The sequence below is a fragment of the Herpailurus yagouaroundi genome, unplaced genomic scaffold (assembly GCF_014898765.1).
Source record: "Herpailurus yagouaroundi ecotype Mexico unplaced genomic scaffold, PumYag 187, whole genome shotgun sequence".
In the NCBI taxonomy this organism is placed as follows: Eukaryota; Metazoa; Chordata; class Mammalia; order Carnivora; family Felidae; genus Herpailurus; species Herpailurus yagouaroundi.
In genome coordinates this window covers 30,938,437-30,966,208 of record NW_024412418.1, presented here as the reverse complement: position 1 = coordinate 30,966,208, position 27,772 = coordinate 30,938,437, and the positions used below count along the sequence as shown (strand labels likewise).

At 50.6% G+C, this 27,772-nt stretch overlaps 1 protein-coding gene and 1 non-coding gene across 3 annotated transcripts in view; one reads left to right on the top strand and one right to left on the bottom strand.

Annotated features, from left to right (window-relative positions):
- Positions 1–27,772, top strand: part of NAV2 (neuron navigator 2) — a 742,917-nt gene that overhangs the window by 215,514 nt on the left and 499,631 nt on the right. The window contains exon 1 of one of the 2 annotated variants that reach the window (XM_040495643.1): positions 26,941–27,395. The exons of the other annotated variant lie outside the window; for it this stretch is intronic. Coding sequence (XP_040351577.1) covers positions 27,312–27,395 — 84 coding nt within the window. The 5' untranslated portion in view covers positions 26,941–27,311. Of the gene's footprint in view, positions 1–26,940; positions 27,396–27,772 lie in introns of those variants that run through there. 2 annotated transcript variants of the gene reach the window in all.
- On the bottom strand, positions 20,173–20,307 carry LOC121043999 (small nucleolar RNA SNORA1). The gene has a single exon (XR_005797057.1). It is a non-coding gene; the product is annotated as a small nucleolar RNA SNORA1 (small nucleolar RNA).

Genomic DNA, 27,772 nt, shown 5'->3' with positions numbered 1-27,772 from the left:
TGGAGGTCCTGGGGGTCCCAGGAGCCGGTCCCCCACTCAATCCTGCTCTACCCCTCTCAGGAGGCATATGCTAGTGTAAGAAGTCTGGACCCACCCTGTCCCCCCACAGTGGCAGCGGTCTTGGTGGGTGCAGTGGCAATGGCCACCTGCAGGGGGAGCCATACACACACATTTCAGTGCCAGGCCTGCGGGCGATCCCTGAGGAAGAGGGCTTTCTATGGGGAATGGGTTGAAGCTGGCATCAGCATGTTTTCTGGAATCTTCCTCCCATTGTGGAGAGGAGTGTCTGGGGATATTCACAAGGCAAGGTGCTGCTTTTCCTCTGGTTGCTGGAAAAAAGTGAGAACTTGAGCTGGCTTGATGCTGGATGTCTCCCCTGAGGCCTCAGAAAGTGCCTTATTAGCTGTTGATTTTATTTTCACCACCCAGCCTGGCTCTGGCAGGCCCTCCGCAGACTGCTGGCTGCAGTGCCTTTCTAAGGAGCCCCTTGGCAGAGCTGTGAGCTGGGCCTCGTGTTCTTCGCTCCATCTGGAGGAGCAGATCTGCGTGGGGTGGCTGGCCATGCTTAGCAACCTTCCTTCACCTCCGAGTGGGGGTGGAGAGTGGGGCGGAGGCATGAAGGTGTATAGACCTGCCCTCCGATCCCCAGCTAAGTCCGTTTGCTGCCGTTCCCTATGGAACAAGGGACGAGGAAGCCAGTCACCGTGGTGTGAGCACCTCTGTGACCTGTTCTGCACCTCAAGAGCATTCTACCGAGGTAGAATGGAGGCTCAGAGAGGTCTGGTGACTTGCCCAGAGCCACACAGCTAGCAAGCAAAGATGATAATGCCATATGCCACTAACTGAGAGCCTCACCGTTGGCAGGCTTCACGGCAGTCCCATCACATATGCTCAATCCTACAACCAGCTTTGTAAAGCCCCTCTTCTGCCCTCAAGTCCGCACTGCCTCCGGACCCTTCAATGGACCACTCTCCTGTTTCCCCGGTCTTTCAAATTGCTGAAATTCCCTCTTGCCCCACGGTTTGAAGTCCCCTCTTCCCTCTTACCCAAGAGTACTTTGGTGGGAGGGGCCGTGGTCCGACTTCAGCTCAGGTCATGATCTCGCAGTCTGTGAGTTCGAGCCCCGCGTCGGGCTCTGTGCTGACAGCTCAGAGCCTGGAGCCTGCTTCGGATTCTGTGTCTCCCTCTCTCTCTCTGACCCTCCCCCGTTCATGCTCTGTCTCTCTCGGTCTCAAAAATAAATAAACATTGGGGCGCCTGGGTGGCACAGTCGGTTAAGCGTCCGCTTCATTAAGTGTCCCTCTCTCTCTGCCCCTCGCCCGTTCATGCTCTGTCTCTCTCTGTCCCAAAAATAAATAAACGTTGAAAAAAAATTAAAAAAAAAAAATATATATATATAAATAAATAAATAAATAAATAAATAAACATTAAAAAAAGATGCATTTCAGGACAGCGCCCGGCATCCCTGTCGGAGGGCTAGCCTCGGGGGTCATTGTAATTTACAGTGGTTACAGGCAGGATAACAGACCCTCGTCTCTAATGACCTCTCCGAATCCAAAGGAGACTGGGGCCGAATACCACCGTAAGCCTCAAGGTTATCTGTAAACTTGAGTTCTGTGAACACCATTTGGCACAGTTCTGAGATTCTTTCTGTCGTTGTGATAGCCGTCCCAGTGTCAGAGAGACGGGGAGCCCAGGCAGCTTGTGGCAAATGGCCTCGTCTTGGTACTACTTGGGGACTCAGGCATTTCTGACCTGCTGGTCACATAGGAAGTTCATGGGTGGAGCAGAAGACCAGAAGAAGGGAATTTACCTTGACCCAGCACCCAGATGCTCCATTTTATGGTCACATCACGAAGATGTCTGTATAAGCTCCACGTAGGTATAGGACCCAGCCCATGGTCACCCAAGTGGCACAGAAAGGTTCCAGGAGCAAATCTGGATAGGTCTAACGCAAATCCATGCATTTTCACTATTGCCTGTGGGGTAAAACGTCCCAAGTATCACAGAGGTGCGTCTTCATTGGTTTTATGGGAAGGGGCCCATACTTTCTGTCACTGTCATTTCTGCAGGCAGTGAGAACACCGTCCTGGCGAGGGAAATCTACGTCAGACCAGAGACTGGACGACGGAAGGTTGTTTCCGAAATATTTATCCCTGCAGAGTAAATATTTCTGTCTCCATCATTCCAGAATTTCCCAGTTGACAGCTTCACAGCTTCTTTTTCCTTTCCTCTTGAACATTTAGCCGTCGCTAGAGACAGGGACACAACTGGTTCTTTTCATTTTCGACCGTGGACTTCTTGCCACCAAAGGCAGGCAGGCAGGCAAGTGACCCAACTAGGGTCCCGACCAAGGACAGGGGGCGGGGCTGGGGAGGGGAGGGATCAGGTTGGGTCCCCTGTGGTAATCCTGGGGCAAGACTCACCTGCCGGAGAGCCAAGCCAGGGTGTAGGTGGTTCTGTGAGGTCATCTTGCAGACTTGCTGCTATAATGTTGTCACATCCATTCTGTTCCCTTTCTCTTCTTTCTCCTCGGTACCTCTCGGAGAGGTTGAATTACTTGCCCAAGGCCTCGCAACTAGTTAGGGCTGGCTTTCCACCTCCCTAGTGATGACCTTGCCTACTGCCCCTGCTGCTCTGTAATCAAAAGGCCCTTGTCCCCAAGCTCATCCTCGGGCACCTCACGATAGCCCTCTCTGCTCCGGCCTGCTGTGTACCAACCCCTCCAACGGAAACTTTCTTCCTTGTCTTTAGACCTTGCTGGGGCCGCTCCTGCTGCCTGGGACGCCCTTTGTTCATGTTGTCCTCTCTGAATAAGAAAGGTCCTCAGGGAACCTTCATACAGTCATGCTCAGCTTAAAGATCCCTTCTTCTGAGGGGGTCTCCCGTCACTTATTCACCTGTTCCTCCCTAGTGCACATACCCTGTCGCCCGCCTCACTCCTTGTAAAAGGCTCCCCCCTCATCCCAACGCTGATCACACTCAGTGGGACTTCTCATTTCATTTTCTGATTCCCCGACCGTGAGCTCTCTGAGGGTGGAGGCTTCTTGACAGCTGCAACCCCAGCAACTGATGCCCGGCCTGACCCACCGTAGGCGCTCAGTAAACATCCGGTTGATGGGAGCGTGAGTGAGCAAGCTAGAGAATAAGTAAGGGTCTGTACTCATTTGTCACCGTGGTCCCCTCGGCCTGACACACCCTCCTCCGTGCTTCACACTTAGGTTCTGTGTGAGTCTGCTTAAAGGGCTCGTCTCTCTCTGTGCCTCGGTTTCCTCATCTGTCAAAGAGGAAATAGTAACGGTGTACCTGAAAGCTTCCGGCACTGTGCCTGGCCTGTGCTAGGTGCTTAATAAATGACGGTGGTTTTGTGATAGGTCGTAGCGTGATATTAATTAGCATAATCACCTGGGGAAACCTATGCCAACACGCTGAAGCTTGCCAAGGACAACTTCCCAGACACGGCACACCGCGAGACCTACAGAGGACAACATCATTTCTTTTGAAAACCTGGCCCCAAATTGCATTTTACAAAATCTCTCGTTGACTTTTGGTTTGGGACCTGTTTGTTCTCTGAAGCCTAGGGAAGATTCCGCCTTGGCATTTCGGCTCAGAAGGCAGTCCCCTTTCTTCCAGGTGTGCCCGGGCTGTGTCCACTGTCTACAGGTTACCCTCTGCCCCCCGATGGCCAAGGGCCAGCCTCATCACTGCCTGTACTTCTCAGAAGTCACCCTCTTGGCGCGCCCTCCCTGGCCACCCTTTCTGACCCTCCGGCTGCCTCTCCCCCACTTCCTAACCTCCCTCTCATCGCGCTTTTCCTTGTTCAGACATTATCCGACCCGCTGTATCATCTGTGCCTTGTTGATGGTTCCCTCTCCTCCCCCAGCCCCCTAGCTAGACGGCAAAGTCTTTGAACTCAGAGATTTTGACCGTTTTGCTCATTGCCTTTTCTCCAGGGCCCAGAACGTGCCAGGCACAGAGCACGGGCTCCGTGCATGTTTGCTATGTATTTGAGTGTATGGGTGGGAAGGAGGGTTTGCTGGCAGGTTCTGAATTTAGAACCCACCTGATACAGGTATGTGCTTAGCAGGGAGAACCAATCTTTCCTGGGCTGTCCGTCTGGGCCAGCCTTGGGTAGTGCTTGACGCGTCACTTCCTTCCATCTTCACGGTGGCCTTCTGGGTGGGAAAGTTGGGGCTCAGAGAGATGAAGAAGCTTCCCTGTCACACAGTTTACGGGCAACAGAGCCTAAGGACTGTGCCCTCCCATCCTGGACAGAAAGCAGTGCCTTTGCCCTCTGCCGCACCCCAGCCTGTCGGGGAGGCCTCCGCGGGTGGTTTCTGAGCTGGCTGCTTTGCAGGGCCAGAAGGTCCATCCCTCCTCACCTGTCTGTGTGCGGAGGCGTTTTTGGCATGTGCACGGAGTCAGGTGGCCCAAGCAGCTTTCAGCGGTCGGAGGTGGCAGGCTAATTATCGGCTCCGGGAGCAGCGGGTGGATGTACTGGGGATTGTCTGAAAAGTCCGCCTAGAACTGTGGCCTGGAGCAGGACGCCCTCCACCTCCTTCCCTGGGGGAGTGGAGTGCAGGGCAGGGCCAGGACAGGCAACGTGATAGCGTGAAGGGTGTTTTCTGCCCAAGGAAGATATTAGACAGGAGTTAGAAAGACCTGGATTCTGATCCTGGCTCTGCCACTGACGACTTGTGTGAAATTGACTACGTTTGCTCAATATCCCTGAGTCCTCTGCTTATCCAACCCCAGCGGTAACCCAGGCATGCCTCCCAAACTTGGGGGCATGATCCACGAGACAATGTCAGCAGCATGCTTACCGCAGGCACAAAATAGATGCTAGCTGTTTTATGTGTATCCATTGCAACATGTGACTTCCTGTCTTGTGAAGTGTGGAATGAAAGGTTTCATTCAGCAGAACAGGCCTGGCACACAGTAGGCACTGAATAAAGGTCAGTCCCCTAGCTCTTCCCCTTCCCATCCTTCAGCGCCAAGTTCCAGGCCTCTTTGTCCCTGGGGACGGGACATCCCTGCCCCTGCCCTGGGGGGGTTTCTGTGGGCTCCTGGTTAACGGGGGACTGGTATGGTCATTTTGGAACGATTGTGTTAGAAGCCCCTCCCTTCTTCCTTCTTTTCTCTCTCCCTTCCTTTCTTCCCTCCGTCTGTCTCTCCTTTCTTCCTTCTAGTCAATTCATTTTTAGTGAGTACCTACTAAGTGTCAGTCACGGTGCTAGGTGCTGTGAATACCACTGTGAGCAAGACAAGATCCCTGCTATCATGGAGCTTAAGTGTAGGTGGAGTCTGGTGATGGAGGAGAAAATAAACAAGTATACAAGGAAATAAAATAAGCATTATAAAAGCAGAAAATAGAATCATATACTAGGAGCTGAAGGAGGGCTAGTAAAACTACTTTAAATGGGGAGCCAGGAAAAGCATGGCTAAGGAAGCGATATTTGAATCCAGACCTGAAAGATCAGGGTAGGCCTACCACGTTCAGCCTCGGGAAAAGGGGTCTCAGGCTGCAGGCGCAGCGTGTGCAAAGGCCCTGGGGAAGGCTGTACTTTTCAGTGGGGACAGTGGGCCCCCAAATGAAGCCCCATCTCTGCTCCCCCGGCTCAGGCAAGGCAGGCAGGCTTCGTCCTCAAGGCTTGGCTGCACTTAAGATCCTGCTCCCAGGATGTCCTCTCTGCACTTAATTTGCTGCAATTGGCAGAGGTTAATCCTGTTCATGTTCCTCAGGGCCCCTGCCAAAGCCGGCCCCTCTCACAGATGCTGGTTTAAATGAGAGGGATTGTTTTCGGAAGAGGAGATTCCAAACTGGTCCTATTTCTGAGCCTTCCTAATGGCAGGCAACAAAAAGAATGCTGGGCTAGGCTGGCATCTTGACAGGTGTGGGGGGGTGTCCGGTCCTGCCCGTCCAGTGAGAAGCAAGTCAAGCCCCAGCGGCCCCCCTCCTGCCAGAATGCTGACCAGACCCATTTGAGGTGCTCCAGGCTTGGCCCCCACCTGGCTCCTCCCTCTTCCTCCCTGTGCACACCCTCCTGCCTAGCTCCGTGCCTTTGCCTCCCCTGCCTTCTGTCCCCACATGGGAAGGTCTGCTCACTGTCCCAGGATCTGCCTCCTAGAGAAAGACTTTACAGACACTCCCTGGGGGAACCTTTTCTCCTTTAGTCTCCTCATTTCTCTTATGGTCTTTAAGGCATTGGCCGTAGTGTCAATTGAGTTGGGGAGACTGAGTTCCACTGGAGTGTGAGCCACAGCCTTGAGGGCAGGGCTCCCAGGTGTTCGTCTCTGCCTTTCCGGGGCCTCGCACATCATGCATTCAGCAAACGTTAATTCATCCAGCCAACGTCTGCTCTGTCCCAGGCTCCACGAGAGGCAAAGGGGGAATAGCTCTGGGTGAAGCATGCTTCTTGCTCTTAGCTTGCTCCTGGCTTAGGACAGGGGACAGGCCATGAAGAGACATTGTGACACGGAGGGCTGAGCGGATCAGGGTGCATGCTCTCGTAAGGGGTGCCCAGGAAGGTTTCTCAGAGAAAGTGATAGCCATGACTCGTAGACTGAGGAGAGTGAGGGTCGGGGGGTAGGATGGCTGGCCCCGGATCTCCCGTGTAGCGCATGGCAGAGTGAGCTCTCAAATCGGGGCCCACATCAGTGCCAGAGTGGGTTCCCTGCCTACCACACCCCCCCCCCCAAGTTAGCACACTCCTCTCTGATCCTGCCCCACAGGGTAAGAAGGAAAAGTGTCAGACCCACTTGCTCAAAGCCTTGCCACATTCTGCTGCAAAATCTTCTGTTTCCAAGCCACTTCAGACTTGTGATGACTCACCAGGTCCTTGGAGTCGCAGAGACTGTCAGCAAAATCTGAGGCCAGTGAACAGATTTCCCACCGCAGGGTATTGTGGGACAGCTCGCTTCCTACTGGCGGTTGTTTCTTTTTTTTCCCCCCCTATTTCAAAATAATGCATACTAATTGTAGAAAATTTGGGGAGAAAATGCAAATCGCCCATAATTTCACGACCCAGAAATAACCATTGTTAACGTTTCGGCGTACTGAGATCGTTACTTTGGGATTTTATTTAGAAGTCGCTACAATATATAATTACTGCTTATTAATATATGCAAATATATGAATATAATTACCTTGTATGTATTTAGCTTATTGTAAAGATTTGCACCCTCTACTGCCTGGAAACCTCAAAGACAGAGAGCGTGAAAGAAGTAGCTCTGGGGCGACTGGGTGGCTCAGTCGGTTAAGTGTCCGACTTCGGCTCAGGTCATGATCTCACGGTCCGTGGGTTCGAGCCCCGCATCAGGCTCTGTGCTGACAGCTCAGAGCCTGGAGCCTGTTTCAGATTCTGTGTCTCCCTCTTTCTCTGACCCTCCCCTGTTCATGTTCTCTCTCTGTCTCAAAAATAAATAAATGTTAAAAAAAAAATTTGGGGGCGCCTGGGTGGCTCAGTAGGTTAAGTGTCCAACTTCGGCTCAGGTCACCATCTCACAGTTTGTGGGTTCGAGCCCCGCATCAGGCTCTGTGCTGACAGCTCAGAGCGTGGAGCCTGCTTCAGATTCTGTGTCTCCCTCTCTCTCTGACCCTCCCCCATTCATGCTCTGTCTCTCTCTGTCTCAAAAATAAACATTTAAAAAAATAAAACCTTAAAAAAATTTTTTTTAAATAAATAAAAAATGTAAAAAAAGAATTAGCTCTTATTGCCGACCTACTACGTGCCCTGCTGCAACTCACACTCTTTGTGCTGACAATGCGAGAGTCGCCCTTCTGTGATGAAGCAGACATTCTCTCATTTATCCTGATGGCGACCCATCAGATGGCTGTTGTTCTTATTTCCACTTGACAGATTAAAAAAACAAAACCGAAAACAAGATAAAGGAGGCAAGACCAGTAATCCCTTAGCCAAGAGCACAGAGCTGGGATGCAGTGGGCCTGGGCGTGAGCTCCTGGTCCGTACTGCTTTCAAAGCGCATGTTCATTCTCCCTGTCGTGAAGTCCCACGTCCTTATCAGAGGCCTCGGAGAGAACGCACGCATGCTGCCCTTAGAGATGGCCAAGCGGAGGTGACTAATGGCCAACGGCTGGATGTCACCATCATTTCTTTATCCAGCCCTCTGGCAGACCAAACCCGGGGCCAGCCTCTGGGGGGCTCACAGGGAAATAGGCTTCTCCCAGTATTCTGAGGTTGCTGAGAGACCTCAGCCTTCAGAGGAGGGAAAGGGTCACAGAGATCAGCTAAGAGTTGTGGCAGTCACTGCACTTGAAAGAAGAAACACGGTCTGAGGTTGTAGATTCCCCAGGAGACACCTCTGCTGGCCGCCAGCCAGAAGGCCTCCCAAAATAGATCTCCTGTCATGATGACAGCAGCCCAAGACCTGACCCTAAGCCTGTAGGGCCCAGAAGCTGCCTCGTAGCAGCCACCTCCCACACACCAGTCGATACTCCAGACATGAAGGTATTGATCTGCTGGGTGTTGCAGCCCGGATTCTGCAGGTTGAGATGGGATAAGAGGTGTCAATGGCGTCCCAGGGAGTAACACCTTAGAAAGAAGGGGGCAGAAAGCGTGCTTGTGCAGGAGAAGCCTGGACGGTGATGCAGACAGGACAGAGCCTCTGCCAGCCCAGGAGAGAGCAAGCGCCCAAGCAGAGATTGCCACCAGAGGGGTCTCACATTGGACAAAAGTGGCTGGGGCCTTACTACGCTGCCTTGCTCAGTCACTGAGGAAAGCACGCCCAAAGGCACATCACACGCCCTGCAGCTGGGCATCCGGTCCTTTTTGGCAGGAGGACCCGAGCCACGCATCTCTGTGTCTGCCACACAAGGAGAAATCTAACCACCGCAGGGTCTCGAAGGCTCCTGTCGGCTTCATCAGTGAATTCACCCCGCATGGAAGAGCAATGTGGGAAGCCAATTAGGATCCGAAGGGTACCGGGTGGGCATGGAATCAGACCATAGGAATTGTAAAATCGAAATCCTTAACGGCACCAGGCTAAGGTAATCCGACAAGGTGACAAGCTGACCTGCTCTTACGTTAGGCTTTTATTGCCCCTTGTATTAATTTGCGAGGGCGGCCATCACCAAGTATCAGACTGAATAGCTTACACAACAAAAATTTATTCTATCTCTGTTCCGGAGTCTGGAAGTCAGATGAAGGTGCTGGCGCCTTTGGTTTTCTCTGAGTCCTCTGTCCTTGGTGTGCACACGGCTGTTCTCTCACTCCCTCTTCACATGGTGCCCCGATGTCTCCCTGTGTGTTCTGATTTCCTCTTCTTACAAGCACATCATTCAGGTTGGTGAATTTCTAGGGGACATAATTCAGCCCATAACAACTCCTAGCCCCTCTTTACATGGACAGAGTCTGCCTAATGTAACTGACCCGGACACAAGTCTTGCCTGGATGAGTCCATCCTGCCTCTATGGGGCGGGGATGGTTGACAGGGGATAAACTTGTAAAGAGATACCCGGCCATGAAGGCCCTTGGATGTCAGACTAACGAAGTTGTATTTTCTTCTGAAAGCCAAGGGGAGCTCTTGGTGGGGCAGTGGCATGATCAGATGCATACTTTTGGAACATCACTTTGCCCATCGCTTGGAGCATGGATTGAAGGAGGCAGGACAGGAAGGAGGAAGGTTCATAGTGAAGAGAGGATTGTACTAGTCCAGAGAAGAGATGATGAGGCCTGAACTGGGGTGGCTGCCCTGGGAATGAAGAAGAAAGAATGACTTTCAGAACCTTTTAAGATACATCCTTCCACAGTATCGTGGCAAGGGCTGAGGGAGGCGACATTCAGATGGCCAGTACACTCATTGAACAACAGAATCTAGTCATGTGAGTCATCTTTTTAACATCACAATACTTCCTCCGGGTGAAATCTTAAATGGGAGATACGCATATAAACAGCTTATATAGAGAGGTTATATTTTGTTTGGGCAAAAGTCATGATAGGGATCCTAAACCTCTGCCCACTGGGATGACCATTGTCTCCTAATGGGTTCTAGAGACCCTGTTCCCATCCTTAGAGTTCCTCTTCCTCCAATTCTTCCTCCATTTGGGGGCAGACATTTAGCTGGCACACATTGGTACAACCACATCTCAACCAGTTGGTGACATCCACTGCCCTGAGCCCTCTCTGTGCCTCCCTGCTCAATAGCCTCCAAATATCCAGCCCCTGCCACAGTTCTTAGACCTCCCAACAGTCCGGCAGCCAGTGGGGCAGGTCCAGGCACACAGAGGGGCTCTTGGACCCAATTCTCCAGCACTGTGGCCAGCATCTGTTGACTGGTTGGACCCTTGCCGTGGCAATTATTAAATCTGTTGAATATCACTAGTCCTTATATCTTGCACACCAGCCATTTCCAACTATGGACATTGTTCTCAGAAATACCATGGTATTTGTTCCTTCTCATGGGAATGCTTTCTTCTCCTTTTGCCTGGCCGGCTCCTGCACATCCTGCAAGACTTAGCACATATCACCTCCTGAGGCCTTCCGTGCTGCTCCCAAGGCAGTGTGCATGGTTCTCTTTTAAACTTAATTCTCTTGTGGTCCTTTTTGTGCCCCAATGACATGTATCTGTTCACCTCTGTCTTTTTGTTTAATTGTGTATGCATGTGTGTGTGTGTGTGTGTGTGTGTGTGAGAGAGAGAGAGAGAGAGAGAGAGGGAGAGCCATGTGCACACACGTGCATGAACACATAGGGGACAGGCAGAGAGAGAGAGAGAGAGAGAGAGGGAGAGAGAGAGAGAGAGAGAGAGAGAGAGAGAGAGAGAGAATCTTAAGCAGGCTCCACACCCAGTGCAGAGTCCAACCTGAGGGCTTGATCCCATGACCCTGGAAACATGACCTGAGCCAAAATCAAGAGTTTGACGCTTAGAGGACTGAGCCACCCAGGCACCTCCTACCTGTCTTCTCTACCCAGTTTTCTTTTTCAAAAGGGTAGACCGAGCCTTTGTATTATTCTTTCTCCAGAATGTAATGCATAGTAGGTACGTAGAGTTGGAAGGACTGTCTGTGGCCCTGACAAGGTGCCGTGGGGCTCTTCGATTCAGCTGTTTCTGGGCGAGCAGTGCTGGTTCTGTAATTCAGAGGAGCGTTCTCCCTTCCCTGCTGTGTCCCCCAAGGAACCGAAATACCCGACCGTAGGATTTTATCTTCCTCATCAGAGTAGGCCGGGTTCCCAGGACAGCGCCTGGTACACAGAATGTCCTCAGTCCATGTTCGTAAAAGCCCAAATGATCCGAATAATGCCGCTTTGGTAGTTAGAATGCAGGGATTATCACCACAGCCCCATGACATGACTCTAACACTGTGTTTATTTATCACATAAGGAAACTGCGGCTCAGAGAAGTTAAGCGGTTTGTCCACGGTCACCGTGTTAGTTAGTGATGGAACTCCAAAAGCCAAGTTCTTGGTTAGCCTCTACCCTGCACTCTACCCGCTTCCCCTGTGGGGCTGCATTTCAGATCCCCATCCTCCGACATCCGTCCTACGTGAAGGAACTTGCCAGCTCACCCTCTTTCCCTGCCTTGAGGCCAGGTGACACAGCACAGGATTGGGACCCCTGAGTGCGAGCGCAGACTGGGCATCCAGGTGGCCGTCCTGGTCTCTGGGCTCTGTCCCAGCTACATCTGGGTTCCCCGGACTATCACCGTCAGCCCCTCTTCTTCCTCTGTGTCCTTCACCGCCGATCTTTTTCACAGCTCTGCTTCCCCTCCCGTCAACAGATCTCTCAACAAATGTTTTCCATCACTGCTGGCTATTTTTATCCCTTTATCAGAGTTATTTCCTTTGGTAAATAGCTCCCTGGCACAGGGTGGGCAGCCTCACTCAGGTGCCAGCAAGCACATGCAGGCAGGAGGTGCGGGGCCGGTGGGCATCTGGGAGAGGGAGGAACGAACGACAGGGGCCCGGCCCGGCGCTGGGGGACTGTGTTCGGTGCTGATGGCAGTGGCAGCAAGAGGCTCATTCCCCCCCCCCCCCCCCCCCCATTTCAATTTGTTAAAACCATTCTCTGAGAAGGCAGCGTGTGCCGAGGGGCCTCGGAAGCAGACAATCAGTGACAGGCGCCCAAAATAGCCTCGGAATCAGCAGCGTTTTGTTTTGCTCCAGGCTTTTCATGCCTGCGAGGGGAGGAAAGAAAGGATCCAGAGCATTTTCTGCGTCCAAACACACATCTTTTTTACAATAAGACAAATGACTCGTATTCCTGCTATTAAACCCAGCAGCGTCCCCTCCCCACCAGCCACCCCTTCTCAGAAGACCTCGCCAACATTTCCTTTTGTGGCTGCAAGAGGAGAGAATAGCAGCTCACGCGGTTCCGGCGCAAGGAGCCTCTGCCTCCCCGGGCTCGCCTTTTACAAGCGGGGATTTTAATAAATTAGCGCCAGGGCGCGTGCCGCTCTCTGCAGCTGCCGTGACAGCTCTCCAGGAGGGGCTGCGAGAGCCAGGCCCTGCTGGAGAGGACCGAGCCAGCGGTTTGCTGGTGGGAGCCCCTCAGCCCCAGTCCCAGCTGACACCAGCCCCGCGGTGGCCCCTCTCCAGCAGCGGCCCCTCGCAGCGCTTACGGGACCGGCCTCAGCTTCTGGAGGAGACTCCTTGGGGGCCGGGGAGGCCGCGTGCATCAGGAGGAGTCCCAAGGGGGACGGCACGACGCCTGGACTTCAGTCTTACCCCTGTGCTGACTCCCCGAGCGGCCTTGTCCAAGCCACCGCTCGCCGTGAGACCGGTTCCTGGGGAGTCAACTCTCAGAGCAGGCTGCTCCCTCTCCTTTAGAGCGCTTGCCCCGTGGGAACTTAGCTCTTACTTGTGGGGCAGTTTGGCCACTTCGATCACGGGCCTGCATACTTTTTAGGCCCATGGGCCGAATCTGGCCATATGCGTTTATGTTGTCTGGTCTGTGGCTGCTTTCACAAGACAGTGGCAGAGCTGAGCAGTTGTCCTGCAGAGATGGGATGGGCCCTAAAACCTAAAATATTTACTCTTCGGCTTTTGACGGGAGAAGTTTGCCCCCCCCCTCCCCCCGGTCTAGCTGGTGAGTCCCACAGAAGGTTTAGAGACACTTCTCAAGATTACTCAGCCAGGCCTGAAAGGAAATATGAATGCGGAAGCCTCAGTGCCCCAGACTGTCAGGGATGTTCTCAATTAAATGTGCACAAGTCGAGTTGGGATTTGCTAGAACAGGAATCCCTCCCAAGCTAGGACATTGTCTGGCAAATACTGGGGGCCTTCTTCAGCCCTGGTTCCCCTCACTGGTCACAACTGAGCTCCGACTGGTAATGGATGACATGTTCTATCCTAGCCTCTATCTGAAGGTCCTTCCTACCTGGCTTACATGGCTAGAGAGAGTAAGGGTCCTGGGATCACGATTGGGAACAGGATGTAGAGGTTGAAGTACTTGGGAATCACTAGTTCAGAGCTGGGTGTTACTACTCATCGAGCCGCATAACCTTGAGCGTGTCGGTAGACCTCTCCGAGCCTCACCTTCTGAAAGGCGGAAGGAAAACTAGAGCCTTCCTTGCAGGGTAGTAATAAAGATTAAATGCAATAATGTGTGCTGTGTATTCACCGCAGGACCTGGCGATCCAGAAGAGTAAATAGTAAGCATTTAGTTGTTGTTCCCCTGCGGAGCTGGTTTAGGTTTATTCCAGCTTTTCCTGAGTTTCCCAGGACTGGTGGCTATGGGTGTCTCTAGGCCCCTCGTGGACTTCACCTTGGGAGTGAAAGGCTCTGACAAGTCCTCTGTTTTGTCTCACTGAAGTGGAAAGTTCTATAAAACCCAGAGGCACCACATGCCAAACCAGCCTGCTACGCTCCTGGCATGGGGACCAAGTAGTGACTTTGAAATTGTGTGTTTTCCTGGATAAAACCTCTAATTGGACAATTGTAGGTCTTCTGGCTTTATGTAGACTTTATGACTTTGAAAGCTCTTAAGCTGGGGCGAGAGAAAATTTATGAATGGGATTTCTTTATTTCTGTAACACTCTGACTCATGCTGTTGATCCACTTGGGGGGCTGGGCTTCCGTTACTTGCTAATTTCTCTTTGCCAGGTGGTCCTTGCTCTGCCTCAGTGAGCCACAGCCAGTGGGTACTGAGCCCCAGAAGGGGGTCGAAAGGGGCTAAAAAATTGTTCCGGACCCAGATTGATTTCCCAGGCAAAGAAATAGAGTGCTTGGGAATTTCTCCGGGAAGCTCTATAGTTCTTCTCTTAAATTTTGAAACCTTGTTTTTACCGGGCTGTTTCAGTTCCTCTCATAGGAAACTCTCACCGTCTACATAAAAGGCACTGGTCTTAGAGAAAGGGCCGATTCCTGGCTGAGGGACGTTTCCTCTGGGCGTCCTCATCCAAGAGCTCGTTTGAAGGTAGGCAGTGCAGCTACCAAGATGTGTCTCGATCAGCGAACTAATGAGACTGACTTTACTTAAAAACCGTCTTGGTTAGGGTAATGTACATTTCTAAAACAAACAGATTCCAAAATGGATAAAGGCTCAAACACAGTAGAAATTTGTTTCTCATTTACATAGTCATCCAAGGCTGATTATTTCTGGTAACAGTGGCTGGCTTTCATCTACCCAGTGACTCAGGAACCCTGGCTCCTTCTACCTTATGGTTTCATCATCCTCTCTAGAGCCTTGAAGTAACCTGCATCTAGCCAATGGAGTTGCAAAAGGGCGCAGGGAAGGCTCACCTTCTTCATATAAGCCTTGACCCAGAAGTGAGTGTTACCATGCCTTGCATTCCATTGGTGAAGTACACGGCTATACCTAAATGCCCGTGGGGCTGGGGACTGCAGTTGTTTGATGGGAAACCGCTTCACATGGACAGCTGTGTGCAAAGGAAGGGGGCACATGAATTTTAGTAGGCAATCAGCAGTATTTGCTATAGAAAGAGAAAAGTATCAAAAGAGAAAAGGCCATCGAAGATTAAATACAGAGAGGATGCCATTGGGTCTAGCACCTGGCCAATAATAAGGACCATAACTATCCTTGTCTGTGAATCCCCATCCCTTAGAGCAGTGCCAAGCATACAGTAGGTGCTGAGTAAGTGCCTGTGAAAGAAATAAGTGAAACAGAAATGAGAAAGTGAAAGAAATAAGAAATAAGTGGCCCAGAGTCCAAGGGCTGGCCCAGTGTTTCCCCAAAAGGGATTGAGACGCTTATAGTTACTTATTCAATTTACAAGTTGCTTTTATTGAAGGCAGTAAAAATCATATAAATTTGGGACTATCCCGGACAATCTAGTGTATAGATGTTGTACCCAAGGTTTCACAGGATTTCTGATTAGAAGATCCCTTCGAGGACATCTAGGCCCATAACTGCAAATGTGTCCCAACTCACAAGCTAATGCAGTGACCGCCTGGCATTGGAGTCTGCAGGAAAATGTGCTGTGATTGACTAGTGATGTGTACCACAGGCAAGGGGAAGGACAATATGGTAAGCTAAGTTTTTCACAAATCCTATCAAGCCCAAGATCCCCCATAATTTATATATAGGGGCGAGGCTCAGAGAGGAGAGTGGTGGGCAGCTGCCTTTGGAGACTCGTTGGAAGGCCTGGCTGAGGAGGTGATTAGAGCCAGGAACTAAGTAGATGATGACAGAGATCAGAAGAAGGTATGCTGGAAAGTTCTCTTGGAAATCCAAGGGAGCCAGGGGCTACAAGACTGGTCTATCATGACTACTTCCGAAAGAGAAAAGTGGGGGCAGAGCACCGTTTCGACTCTTTGACTGACATGCTTTCTACTGAGCTTGGTCAGCCTTAGAGGGGTGGTGGTCCAAATCGTATCTCCCCCAAATTCATATGTTGAAGTCCTACTACCCGGTACCTTAGAATGTGACTGTATTCTGAGATAGGGGCTTTGAAGACGTCATAAAGTTAAAGCGAGGTCATTGGAGCAGACTCCAGTCTAATGTGACTAGTGTCCTTGCAAGGAGAGGAGATTAGGACACGGATACGTGAACAGAGGGAAGCCCACGTGAAGACACAGGGAGGAGACGGCCATCTACAAGCCAGGGAGACAGGCCTCAGAAGAAACCTACTCTGCTGACACCTTGGTCTTAGGTTGCCAGCCTCCAGAATTGTGAGAAGATAAGCTTCTGCTGTTCAAGCCACCAAGTCTGTGGGACTCTGTTATGGCAGCCCTAGCAAAGGAAAAGAAGGGGAAAATGAAGTCTGCTGCTCTTGCCTGCGTTTCTGTCTAGGGCATGTGCCATAAGGCAGACCCATGAGGTCACTGGGCAGTGAGCAGATGGCTCGAGGCCTTCCTGGGCCTCTAGGACTCCCTGGAGTTTAGAGTCCAGCAGGCATCTCATGGTGACCTGGACACAAAGGGCACCATCCAGTCCATGAGCCCCACAACCCATCACCAACCAGTCCCTCCTCTGTCCCTCCCCGTGCTGCCGGCTGGGGGTCCAGAGCCACAAGGGTCATGGCTCCCAACCCTGGGTGAGCTCGGTCTGGAGCGAAGAAGAGTAGTGTGTTTCCTGGATCCTAAGACGACATTGATGACAAAATACGTTACCAATTCAGCAACGGTGTTTCAGGAGGCAAGAAATACTCCCAAGTTAATGAGAAGCACGGGTTGGCGGAACTATCCCGATTTTAGTAGAGTAAAAATGGGACCACCTGCACGGCTTTGAATCAAGAAAGTGGAGTCGATCAATGGCTAGAGTACCGGGTGCTTTGTGCTGTTACGGGGAGGATGGTGGGGAGGGTGTGATTGTTCCTGCCTTGGCGGGAGGTCAGGGCCCTAGAGAGGGGACATCTGAGGAGCAGTGTGCCAGGCTGACAAGTCAGGAAGGGTATTCTCAGCAGAGGGAACAGCACTGGCAAAGGGCCAGGGCGTACGCATATCTGCAACCGTGTACACAGAGGAAGAGACTGAGGTGAGGGTGTTCAGACAGAGCAGCCTGTGAAGTGCCTAGAATGCCATGTCCAAAGCCCACTTCCGCTAGAGCAGAGGGCGAGCGATGAGGCCACAGGCCAGGAGGGAGCGAGCCCTGGCCCCGTTCAGAACAGCATTGCAGCCAAACCCGCCCTGGCGGCTCCTCTCCGTCAGCGGCTCCCAGAGCGGGAGCACAGGTGCGTGGCAACCAAGAGACGGTCTGTGTAAAGCCACTTGCGAGCTGGTTCTAGAAGGCACACTGAGGATGAGGGAGAGAGGGAAGGAGCGCGTCGGGAGGAAGACGCTCTGAGAGGAAATTGCTCTGCCCCTGCTGAGCACCCTGTGGGGTGTGGGGCAAGTCCCTGCTGCCCTCTGGGCCCCACCTTCCTCGGGACCTGGTAGTGGAAAACCGTGCGGGTGCAGGAGCCAGCTGCGTGGGTTCAAAGCCAGGCTCTCTTGCTTATGATCTTGCTTAGATCATATTGTTAGATCAGATTGCTTAGATCAGTTGGCCGAATTACATAACCTCTGGGTCTAAGTCTTCTCCTATGTGGAATGGGATAATAATGGTACCTGTTCTTTAGAGTTGCTCTGGGGATTGCATGAGATAATACATGCAAAGCACATTCAACGGCGCCTGGCACGCATGAAACTCCCCAAATCAGCTATTGTGAAAAGTGGCGGTGATGATGATTGGTTGTGTAGGACTAGCTTAGTGGGTTTTAAATCTTAAACCATGGAACCTTTCTTCCAACATATTTGGAACATCAATGTGCAGAAAAGGTTACATTGAGCTCTTTTTTTTTTTTTTAATGTTTATTTATTTTGAGAGAGAGAGAGGAAGCGAGCCAGCACAAGGCAGGGAGGGGCAGAGAGAAGGAGAGGTGGAATCCCAAGCAGGCTCCGCACCATCATGGCAAAGCCCGATGCAGGGCTCAAAGTCCCAAACCGTGAGATTATGACCTGATCCAAGATCAAGAGTCAGACGCTTAACCGACTGTGCCACCTAGGCGCCCCAAGCTCTTTTCGTTGAGGCAGGAGACCCTGAGCCCAGACCCTCAGCACCCCCTTCCCCAGAGCTGTCTCCCAGCCCAGCGGGGGCACCTCTGCAGAAGCCTTAGGCTGCAGAAAACCAAGATTGAAAGCAGCTGTCCCAGAGGATCTTTGAGGTCCCCCTCAGCTGCTCCTTTTTGTCTATTTCTTCCTTCTGTAGCTTGAGTATACATCTGGAAAAACTATCTATACAGCTCAAAATCATGTTCCAAAAGCATTAGCTGAGCCAGGCCCTGGGAATAGCCCAGTGAGGGCAAAGCAAAGTGGACACGCAAGCAACAATCCTGACTGCAAAGACCCACAGACAACTAAATACCAACCCCACATTTTTTTAAGCCCATACATTTTTATTTAAGAAAGTTTACATGTTATGATTCATTCCACTGTCCCTCAGAGTCACTTTAGTTCCTGCAAAGTCTGAGTCAACTTATCTTTAAGATAGACTTTTTTGGGGTGCCTGGGTGGCTCAGTCGGTTAAGCATCCGACTTTGGCTCAGGTCATGATCTCGGGGTTCATGGGTGTAAGCTCCACATCCGGCTCTCTGCTGACAGCTCGGAGCCTGGAGCCTGCTTCAGATCCTGTGTCTCCCTCTCTCTCCACCCCTCCCCTGCTCACACTCTGTGTGTCTCTCTCTCTCTAAAAATACATAAACAATTTTTTTAAAAAGATAGGCCTTTTTAAAAGATCCCATGTCTCTTGAATAGACACTTCTCCAAAGAAGACATCCAGATAACCAACTGACCCATGAAAAAATGCTCAACATCGCTCATCATCAGGGAAATTCAAATCAAAACCACGATGAGATACCACCTTATACCCACCAGAATGGCTAACATGAACAACTCAGGCAATAACAGATGTTGACGAGGATGAGGAGAAAGAGGATCTCTTTTGCATTGTTGGTGGCAGTGCAAGCTGGTGCAGCCACTCTGGAAAACAGGATGGAGGTTCCTCAGAAAACTAAAAACAGAACTACCCTATGACCCAGCAATTGCACTACTAGGCATTTATCCATGGGGTACAGGTGTGCTGTTTCGAAGGGACACATGCACCCCCATGTTTATAGCAGCACTATCGACAATAGCCAAAGTATGGAAAGAGCCCAAGTGTCCATCGATGGATGAATGGATAAGGAAGATGTGGTATACACACACACACACACACACACACACACACACACACACACACACACACTGGAGTATTACTCAGCACTCAAAAAGAATGAAATCTTGCCATTTGCAACTACGTGGAAGGAACTAGAGGGAATTATGCTAAGTGAAATTAGAGAAAGACAAATATCATATGACTTCCCTCATATGAGGACTTTAAGACACAGAACAGATGAACATAAGAGAAGGGAAGCAAAAAGAACATAAAAACAGGGAGGGGGACTAAACATAAGAGACTCTTGAATATGGAGAACAAACAGAGGGTTACTGGAGAGGTTTTGGGAGGGGGAGATGGGCTAAATGGGTAACGGGGCACTAAGGAATCAACTCCTGAAATCATTGTTGCACTATATAGTAACTAATTTGGATGTAAATTAGAAAAATAAAATTAAAAACAGAAAAAAAGTAGAAGAAAAAAAGATCTCATGTCTCTACAAGCTGAAATGCAGAAAGTACATTGCTCTTTTGGCTAGTGATCTAAAATGTATTATTCCTTAAAAAAAATAAATAAATAAAATGTATTATTCCTTGGGGCACCTGGGTGGCTCAACTGGTTGAGCATCCAGCTCTTAATTTCAGCTCAGGTCATGATCTCATAGTCATGAGATCAGTGAGCCCTGCATCGGGCTCAGTGCTGACAGCACAGAACGTGCTTGAGATTCTCTCTCTCCCTCTCCCTCTGCCCCTGCCCCCACTCTCTGGCACAAGCACACTCTTTCTCACTGTCACTCAAAATGAGTCAATATTTTTTAAAACATATTGTTCCAGGGGTGCCTGGGTGGCTCAGTCGGTTAAGCATCCGACTTCAGCTCAGGTCATGATCTCACCGTTTGTGAGTTCGAGCCCCGTGTCGAGCTCTGTGCTGACAGCTGGGAGCCTGGAGCCTGCTTCGGATTCTGTGTCTCCCTCTCTCTCTCTCTCTCTCTCTCTGCCCCTCCCCTGCTTGCACCCTCTCTGTGTCTCAAAGATAAATAAATAAACATTAAAAAAAGTATTATGTCTTAATACGTTTCTAAGATGGAGGTCGTGTTGCTTTCAATTTCCCTTGTGATCTTAGCAAAAAAATTGCAGGTCTCGCTGTCACGGTTGCAAGACATTTACTGAGATGGAAGCATGATCTGTGTCTCAGGTTAGCCCCATTAAGAATTTCTGGACCCCGGGACCGACGGTGCCCATTCTCATGGGAAGTGAGGCTTCACCTCCTCAGTTTTTAAGACAAGTTATGTCGATGTGACTGTCTCCGCTGGCCGCGGTCGGCCCTGCCGTTGCCCTGAGTGTGGTGCACCGGGGTTGACTCTTCCCCGTTAAGGGGCTGCGTCTTGTTCCTTCACCTCCAATCCCTGAGCACAGGGTCTGCGTGTAGCAGGCGCCCAATAAGTCAACACTGGGTCCATCGGATGGAGTTGAATCTGGACACCTCTATGAGGTCGACTCCAACCTGGGTTCAGCGATGACCCAGACCGCCTTGGATTCTGACCACACAGAAGTTATTGTCAGGGAAGGAAGATAAATAAGTACAAGTGTGATAAAGTTCCTAACTTACTGTTGAGACTTAAAACTCCAAAGCCCAGGATAACTGTTGTGGGGCCCTAGGACGCACAAGAGACAGAGGTTGCTAGGTGGGACTTCTGTTGTGGGCAACAGAGGTTGCTTCAGGATCTGCTAGGTCTGGGCCTTGGAACGACCCTGGAAAACTTTATCTTGAGGTCCTTAAATGGACCTCAAGGACCTCCCACTTCCTGGGAGCCCAGAACCCACTGTGCAGCTCAGCCTGTTTCAGCATAAACAGAAGGCTGGCCCCTTGTTGTGTACTTTGTTTTAACTACACGTGCACTTTCCACATTGCCCTTCAACTCGCTGGGCCTTTGCAGGTTACAGTGAAGGAGCCCAGTCCCCAGCCTGTCATCCAGAGCCCATTTTCACTGACTGCTGTCTGCTTTTCCTTCATCTGCTGTCACTACCCTGGGTCATTGCTGTTCTCCAAGCACTCCCACCACTTAACCGTCAGGTTCTTTCTGTCTGAAATGCCTTTTCCTGTACCGCTATTCCCTTCCACGCCTACTTAACCCTATTCCTCTTTCTTTTAATGTTTTTTTTTTTTTTTGAGTGAGAAAGAGAGAGGGGGCATGAGTGGGGCAGGAGCAAAGAGAGAGACGGAGACACAGAATCCAAAGCAGGCTCCAGTCTCTGAGCTGTCAGCACAGAGCCCGGCGCAGGGCTTGAACTCACAAACTGTGAGATCATGATCTGAGCTGCAGTCGGACAGTTAACCAACTGAGCCATCCAGGTGCCTCTCCTACTCATCTTTCAAAACAATCCCAAATGCCACCTTCTCCAGGAAGCCTTCCTAGGTCTCCTCAGTTGAAATTCTATAGTCTATCTCCTGTCCTCCCACAGAACTTAGGTTCTGCTTGGGTTTGATTTATATCTCTTACTTTGGTCACTATGTTATAAGCTTGACTAGAGCAAAGATTTTTACCTTAGTGGTCTTTGTACCCACATATATATATGGGAGGTCTATGGATTTGGGCTTCAATTTCTCAGTCTTTCTGGGTATGTGAGCTTAGGCAAGTTATCTAATGTACCTTAGTCTTAGCATTCCTGTCCAAAAAATGGTAAAACAAAACAAAACAAAACAAAAAACAAAAAACCCTTCCTCATAAGCTTATTGTGAGCATTAAATGAAATGACTTCGATGGTGTAATAATGAAAATGACATAATAATCATGAGAGCTAATATTGATTAAGTACTCGCTTAGGCACTGATCTAAACTCTTTACCGTTCGTTTAAAACATGGATTTGCAGAAGTTGCAAAATAGTACAAAGAATTCCCTCACACCCTCCACCTGGTTTTCTCCAGTGGTTACATCTTACATAATTGTAGTACAGTATAAAAACTAGGAAACTGACATCCTTATGACGGCGTGTGAATGTAGTTATACGTTGTTTTATCAGTTGTGTAGATTTGTGGAACCACCACCGCAATGACGATGCAGATCTATTCTGTCTCGGCAAGGATCTCCCTTGTGCTACCCCTTTATAGGAATACCCAGCCTTCTCCCTTCTTCCATCCCTAGCTTCTGGCAACCATTCGTATGTTCTCCATCTGCAGAATTTTGTCGCTGCAACAGTGTTATCTACACGGAATGACATAGTACGTGACCTTGTAAAACTGGATTTTTTTCACTCAGTGTAATCTATCCAAGTTGTTCTGTGTACCAATAAATAGTTCATCCCTTTGTTGTTGCTGAGTAATATCCCAGGGTATGGATGTTCCATAGTTTAACCATTAAAGGACTTCTGGGTTGTTTCTAGCTTGGGCTATTCCAGATAAGGCTGGGTGTATAGATTTTATTTGAACATAAGTCTTCATTTCTCTGGGATGAATGCCCAGGAGTACAGTTGTTAGGTTATATGACAAGGATATGTTTAGTTTTTTAAGAGTCACCTGTTTTCGGGGCGCCTGGGTGGCGCAGTCGGTTAAGTGTCCGACTTCAGCCAGGTCACGATCTCGCGGTCTGTGAGTTCGAGCCCCGCGTCGGGCTCTGGGCTGACGGCTCAGAGCCTGGAGCCTGTTTCCGATTCTGTGTCTCCCTCTCTCTCTGCCCCTCCCCCGTTCATGCTCTGTCTCTCTCTGTCCCAAAAATAAATAAACGTTGGAAAAAAAAATTTTTTTTAAATAAAAAAAAGAGTCACCTGTTTTCCAGAGTGGCTGTACCATTTTACATTTCCTCCAGCAATGTATGAGTGACTCACTTTTTTCACATCTTTCCCAGCATTTGGTGTTATCACTATTTTTTATTTTAGCTGTTCTAATATGTGTATGGTGGCATCTCATCAGGGATTTAGCTTTCATTTTTCCCAACAGCTAGTGATGTTGTGTATCTTTTCAGGTGCTTATTTTCCACCTACATATCCTCTTTGGTAAAATGGCTTTTCCTGTCATTTGCTCGTTTTCTAATTGAATTGCTTGGTTTTTTTAGTGCGGAGTTTGGGGACCCCTTCTATATGCTAGATATGAGTCCTTCGTTACCTATGTGGTTTGCACCATTTGCTTGTGTAATCCTCATAACATTCCCATGAAGAGGACACGGAAATTGTTTCGATTTACTAGATGAGGCAGTTGAGGCACTGAGCGGTTATCCCGACGCCCGGCACACAGCAGACGTTTAGTGAATAATCACGGGGAGCTTTACACAGATGGAGCTCAGACTAAGGCACACACAACTCGTGGTGCTTTCGTGGAAATGGTGGGGCAGCTGGAGATAAGATAAGAAGACGCAGGTTGAAGCCGCAAATAGGGGACTTAATACCTGGCCGCAGGCCCATTTGACAGGCTGAGAAGTTGAAGTACAACAATTAAAATCGATTTCCGTCTGTCCAGAAGTCCCAGTAAGCCTGCTAAGACTGTTCCTTCTTTCCATCGACATCCTATCCCTCTCCTAAATTGCAAGTTTAATGGACAGCCGGCCAGTGTCCACATCAGGGTCTTGTTTCTAAGGGAGGGGATTTCTCCCATGCCTGCCCTTTCCAGGGTGCTGGGAGGCCGCCTGCTGTCATGGGAGGCACAGGGCCAGGAGTCAGAGTGCCTGGGGCTGGTCCCAGCCTGCCGGTGACTAGTGTGGAAACTGAGTGCTTTACTTTCCGGAACTTTCCATCTGCACATCTGTCAAATGGGAGAAACAACAGGCGCTAACTGGCAGCGCTCTCCCCTTTCTATGGGTTTCTGTGTAAGCTTTCTGTGTAAGAGCTTAAGATTTCTAAGCCTCGGTTTCCTTATCTGGAAAATGGGCTCAATCACAGTTCCTACCTCAGAACATCTGGGCAAAGATTATATGAGACGATGCATATCAAATATTTACACAGATCCTATCTCAAGAGGAATATGCTTCATACAAACTAATACTTATTGAGCACTGACTTTGTGCCAGATCTGCTTGTCTTAAGTTGGTCTCATCCAAAATAAGATTAGGCACCAGAAAAGGGTATAGATGCAGGAAGTTTATTTGGGAGGGGATCCCAGGAAGCAGAGTGAGAGAGGGGCAAGGAGACGAGGAAGAGAGTGCTTCCATGGGCCACTGGGGCTCAGCCCCACTGGGCACCCTCTGAGAGACTGGGGGGGGGGGGGATACTCAGTCTTTTAATTTTTTTTTAATGTTTATTTTTGAGAGAGAGAGAGAGAGGGAGGGGGAGGGGCAGAGAGAGAGAGAAGGAGACACAGGATCTGAAACAGGCTCCAGGCTCTGAGCTGTCAGCACAGAGCCCGACGCGGGGCTCAAACTCAGGAATGGCAAGATCATGACCTGAGCCAAAGTTGGACACGGAACCAACCGAGCCTCCCGGGTACCCCTGGGGGGGGGATATTCAGAATCCCTGCACTGAGGAGTCCTCATTGGCTGAGAGCTGCTCCTGGGGTATTAATTCCACCACACTGACACTTGCCTTGGGCTCGCACTAAGTGTATCCCACGGCCAGGGAGCACCCTCAGGAGAGTGACTCAGGATGCTGTTGGCACATGCTGGGAAACTGGACTACCTCCAAGGGGACATGGGTGGTGCTGGTGGCCTCTGCTCCACTGCTTCAACCACTTAAAATGTTAATCCATTCAGGGCCTACAACAATTCTATGAAATGGGCACGATCTCTATCCCCATTACAACCCAGCTCCCAAACACGCTAAAGAAACGCAACCTTCCACAAGGCAATGCTAATCCTTGCTCTGTGCAGTGAGTGCACTCTAAGATTTTCTGGTCTTCTTGTTTGTTTGTTTGTTTGTTTAATCATGTTATTTTTAAAATGCTATTTGTCGGGGCACCTGGATGGCTCACTCCGTTCCGTGTCGGACTCCTGACTTCGGCTCAGGTCAGGATGTCACAGGTTCATGAGTTCGAGCCCCGCCTCTGGCTCTGCACTCAGCCTGCTTGGGATCCTCCCTCTCTCTCTATCCCTCACCTGTTCACACTCTGTCTCCCTCAAAATAAATAAACTTAAAACAGTCTTTTAAAATAATAAGGAGGAAAACATTTTTAAAAATTTAAAAACTGCTATTTATTACCCACTAAACTGGTTTCATAATCCAGTAATGGGCTGCAATCCATGGTTTTGGAAAAAGCCGGTGCCCTAACATTCTGTTTACTAGGACAATGTTGATGGCAGTGATGATGTCATAGGCTGGCATCAGGCCCGGTGCCCAGAAGGTGCCCAGAGAATGTTGGTTTCCTTGCTTGCCTTCCTGGCAAACCAGAGCCTGCGAGCAGCTGCCTTCCAGGCTTGCAGACAGAGGCTTGGGCTGGCCCCAGTGTGTCTCCTGCTCTGACCCAGACTTGCCTTGGTGGGGTCTGCACAACCCCCTCCCTGGAGATGGGCACCATCTTGGGCTGTGGCCTTCAAGACACCAGCTCCCCAGAAGCCAGCCCCTCCTTGGGAGGCGAGGTTATGCCCTGTCCCCACGATGCTGTCACTTCCTTCCCCTGAGTCTTTCTGAGTGGAGATTGTTCCCCTAATCAGGATGGAGACGCAGCTCATTACAAGCTGGTGAGGCAACGGCTCTGTGCTCCCGGCCCGAGACAGGCTGTCTGGGAGCTTGGCCAGCTTCCCGCTGCCCCGAACACCAGGGCAGTGGCCTCAGAGCTGAGCCAGCCCTCTGGGTTTGTTTGCCCCCTTCCCAAGGGACAGAGGCAGACAGACACTCTACTGAGACCTCCATGGCTTCCACTACTGCACAAACTCTGCCATGCTCCGATGATGAGTTTGCTGCTTCTGAGAGCATCCGAACAGCTCTTGTAATAACAGCTGGCATTTACTGGACATTTATCGTGTGCCGAGCACTGTACCGAACGCTTTATATGCAGCATGCTGTGTAGTCGTTATCACAAACCCGCTAGATAGGCATGATTATCCCCACTTTGCGGATGTAGAAACTAAGGCATGGAATGTTTTGGTAACTCGACAAGCTCTCCAGTCGACTAGAAGGGGGCCACATCCAGCTGTCCCCACTGACGCCGCACCTGCCTCATATCGCCATGTTGCCTGTGAGAATGCGACCCAACGTTTCCCCGTCCTTCTGGGTTCCAACCTCGGCTTCCCTCTCTGTAGCGGCCAGGTGAGTTCCCACAGGTGACATCACCTATCTGAGCCCGGTACCCTCATCTCTAAAGCAGTTCCTCATGGCACGTCCTTCCTAAGGTTGCTAGGAGGAATAAATGAAATCGTGGGTACACATGCATCTCTTGGCCCTCGAGACAAGTTAGAGGTGCTCAGTGCATCTATTTATAAAAGAGCCAGCTCAGCTCTTTTCCCACTGACTTGACAGTAGCCTGCGGCCCTTTCCCAAAGGCATGATGTCACCATCCCCAGGGGGACGGCAGCCCATCTAGAAACCTCCATGTGCTCCTCAGCTTCTCCCGTTTGGGCCTTGCCTTGCTCCGCTGCCTGGCCGTACTGACTTCCCCGGCAGAAACCTCCAGAATGACTAAGATCTCTTGGAGGACTGTGCAGAAGCCGTTCGTTTTCTCTCACAACAGACCCCTCCGCCCGGGGAACCAGGGGGCTGGACTGGTGGCTGCAGAGCCTGGTGCTGAAATCCTCGTTAGCTGTGGTTTAATTACTGCCTGCAATATAGGTTTTTAATAACCGTGAGTCCCAATTAGTTGCTCGTTACTTCACAAATAATTACCGATAGTGGCCCTTTGTCTTTGTTGTAATTCCCGCTTCATTCTCAAGCTGCAGGAATCTGAGTGAAAAACTTGGGGGTTCCGGGGGTGCGCGAGGAATGTTTGCACGGAACTGTCGGTGTGGCTAGGGTGCATGCACCTGTCTGAAAGGGCCATCCCTGACCCCTGAAGACACCTCTGGAGTCAGGGAAAAGCCTGGGGCCTTTATCGTGAGCAAAGGATGGAGGTGGGCTTCTGCTGTCGAGGGCAAGTGGGTCTGAGACATGCCACCCTCCTCTCAGAGAGACCACAGAGCTGCCGGCTTCCGGTTGTGAACCGTGCCTGTGCCCTGCCCCTCCGCGGCCCCGGGGGGCCGGCCTCCGGTCACTAACCACAGCAGCGACAGGCACAGCCGGATGGCAGAGCTGCTTTCCAGGGCACGCAGGGGCTGTGCCCGTTCCTTTGCGGGGACAGAGCCCCGGTCTCAGCCACGCTTCTGGTCTGCCATCTATCCGGGCCTTTCTACCACACCGAGGTGAACTTGGGAATGCCGGGGGGACCTCAGAGCTCTCACTGCACCTGTGGCACGCACAGCCATCAGCCATCCGTGCTCCCTCACAGCTGTGCACAGGTAAGGCCATCGCGGCTTTGTTCTAGGCACGACGGTCTCCTGGCTTCCGGGAATCCTTCTTTGGTCTGACCCGCTTTCGTGCTGCTTTGCCTTTTCAACTTTCGGTCTGTTGCACTTGTGAGAACGTTGTAGTGCCGGGGAGCTATTGTCTGCTGAAGCCGTGTGGTAACTACAGGTAACGCATCGGGTGCTCAGGATACGCCAGCTCCTTTTCCAGGTGCGTTAGACATACTGACTCATTCAATCCTCGCAGACAACTCTCTGAAGTGGGTACGTTTATTATCATCAGCTCCGATTTGCAGATGGGGAAACTAAAGCACGCAGAAAGGTCAAGCATTTGCCCAAGGTCACCCAGCACATCAGTGGCATAGCTGGGG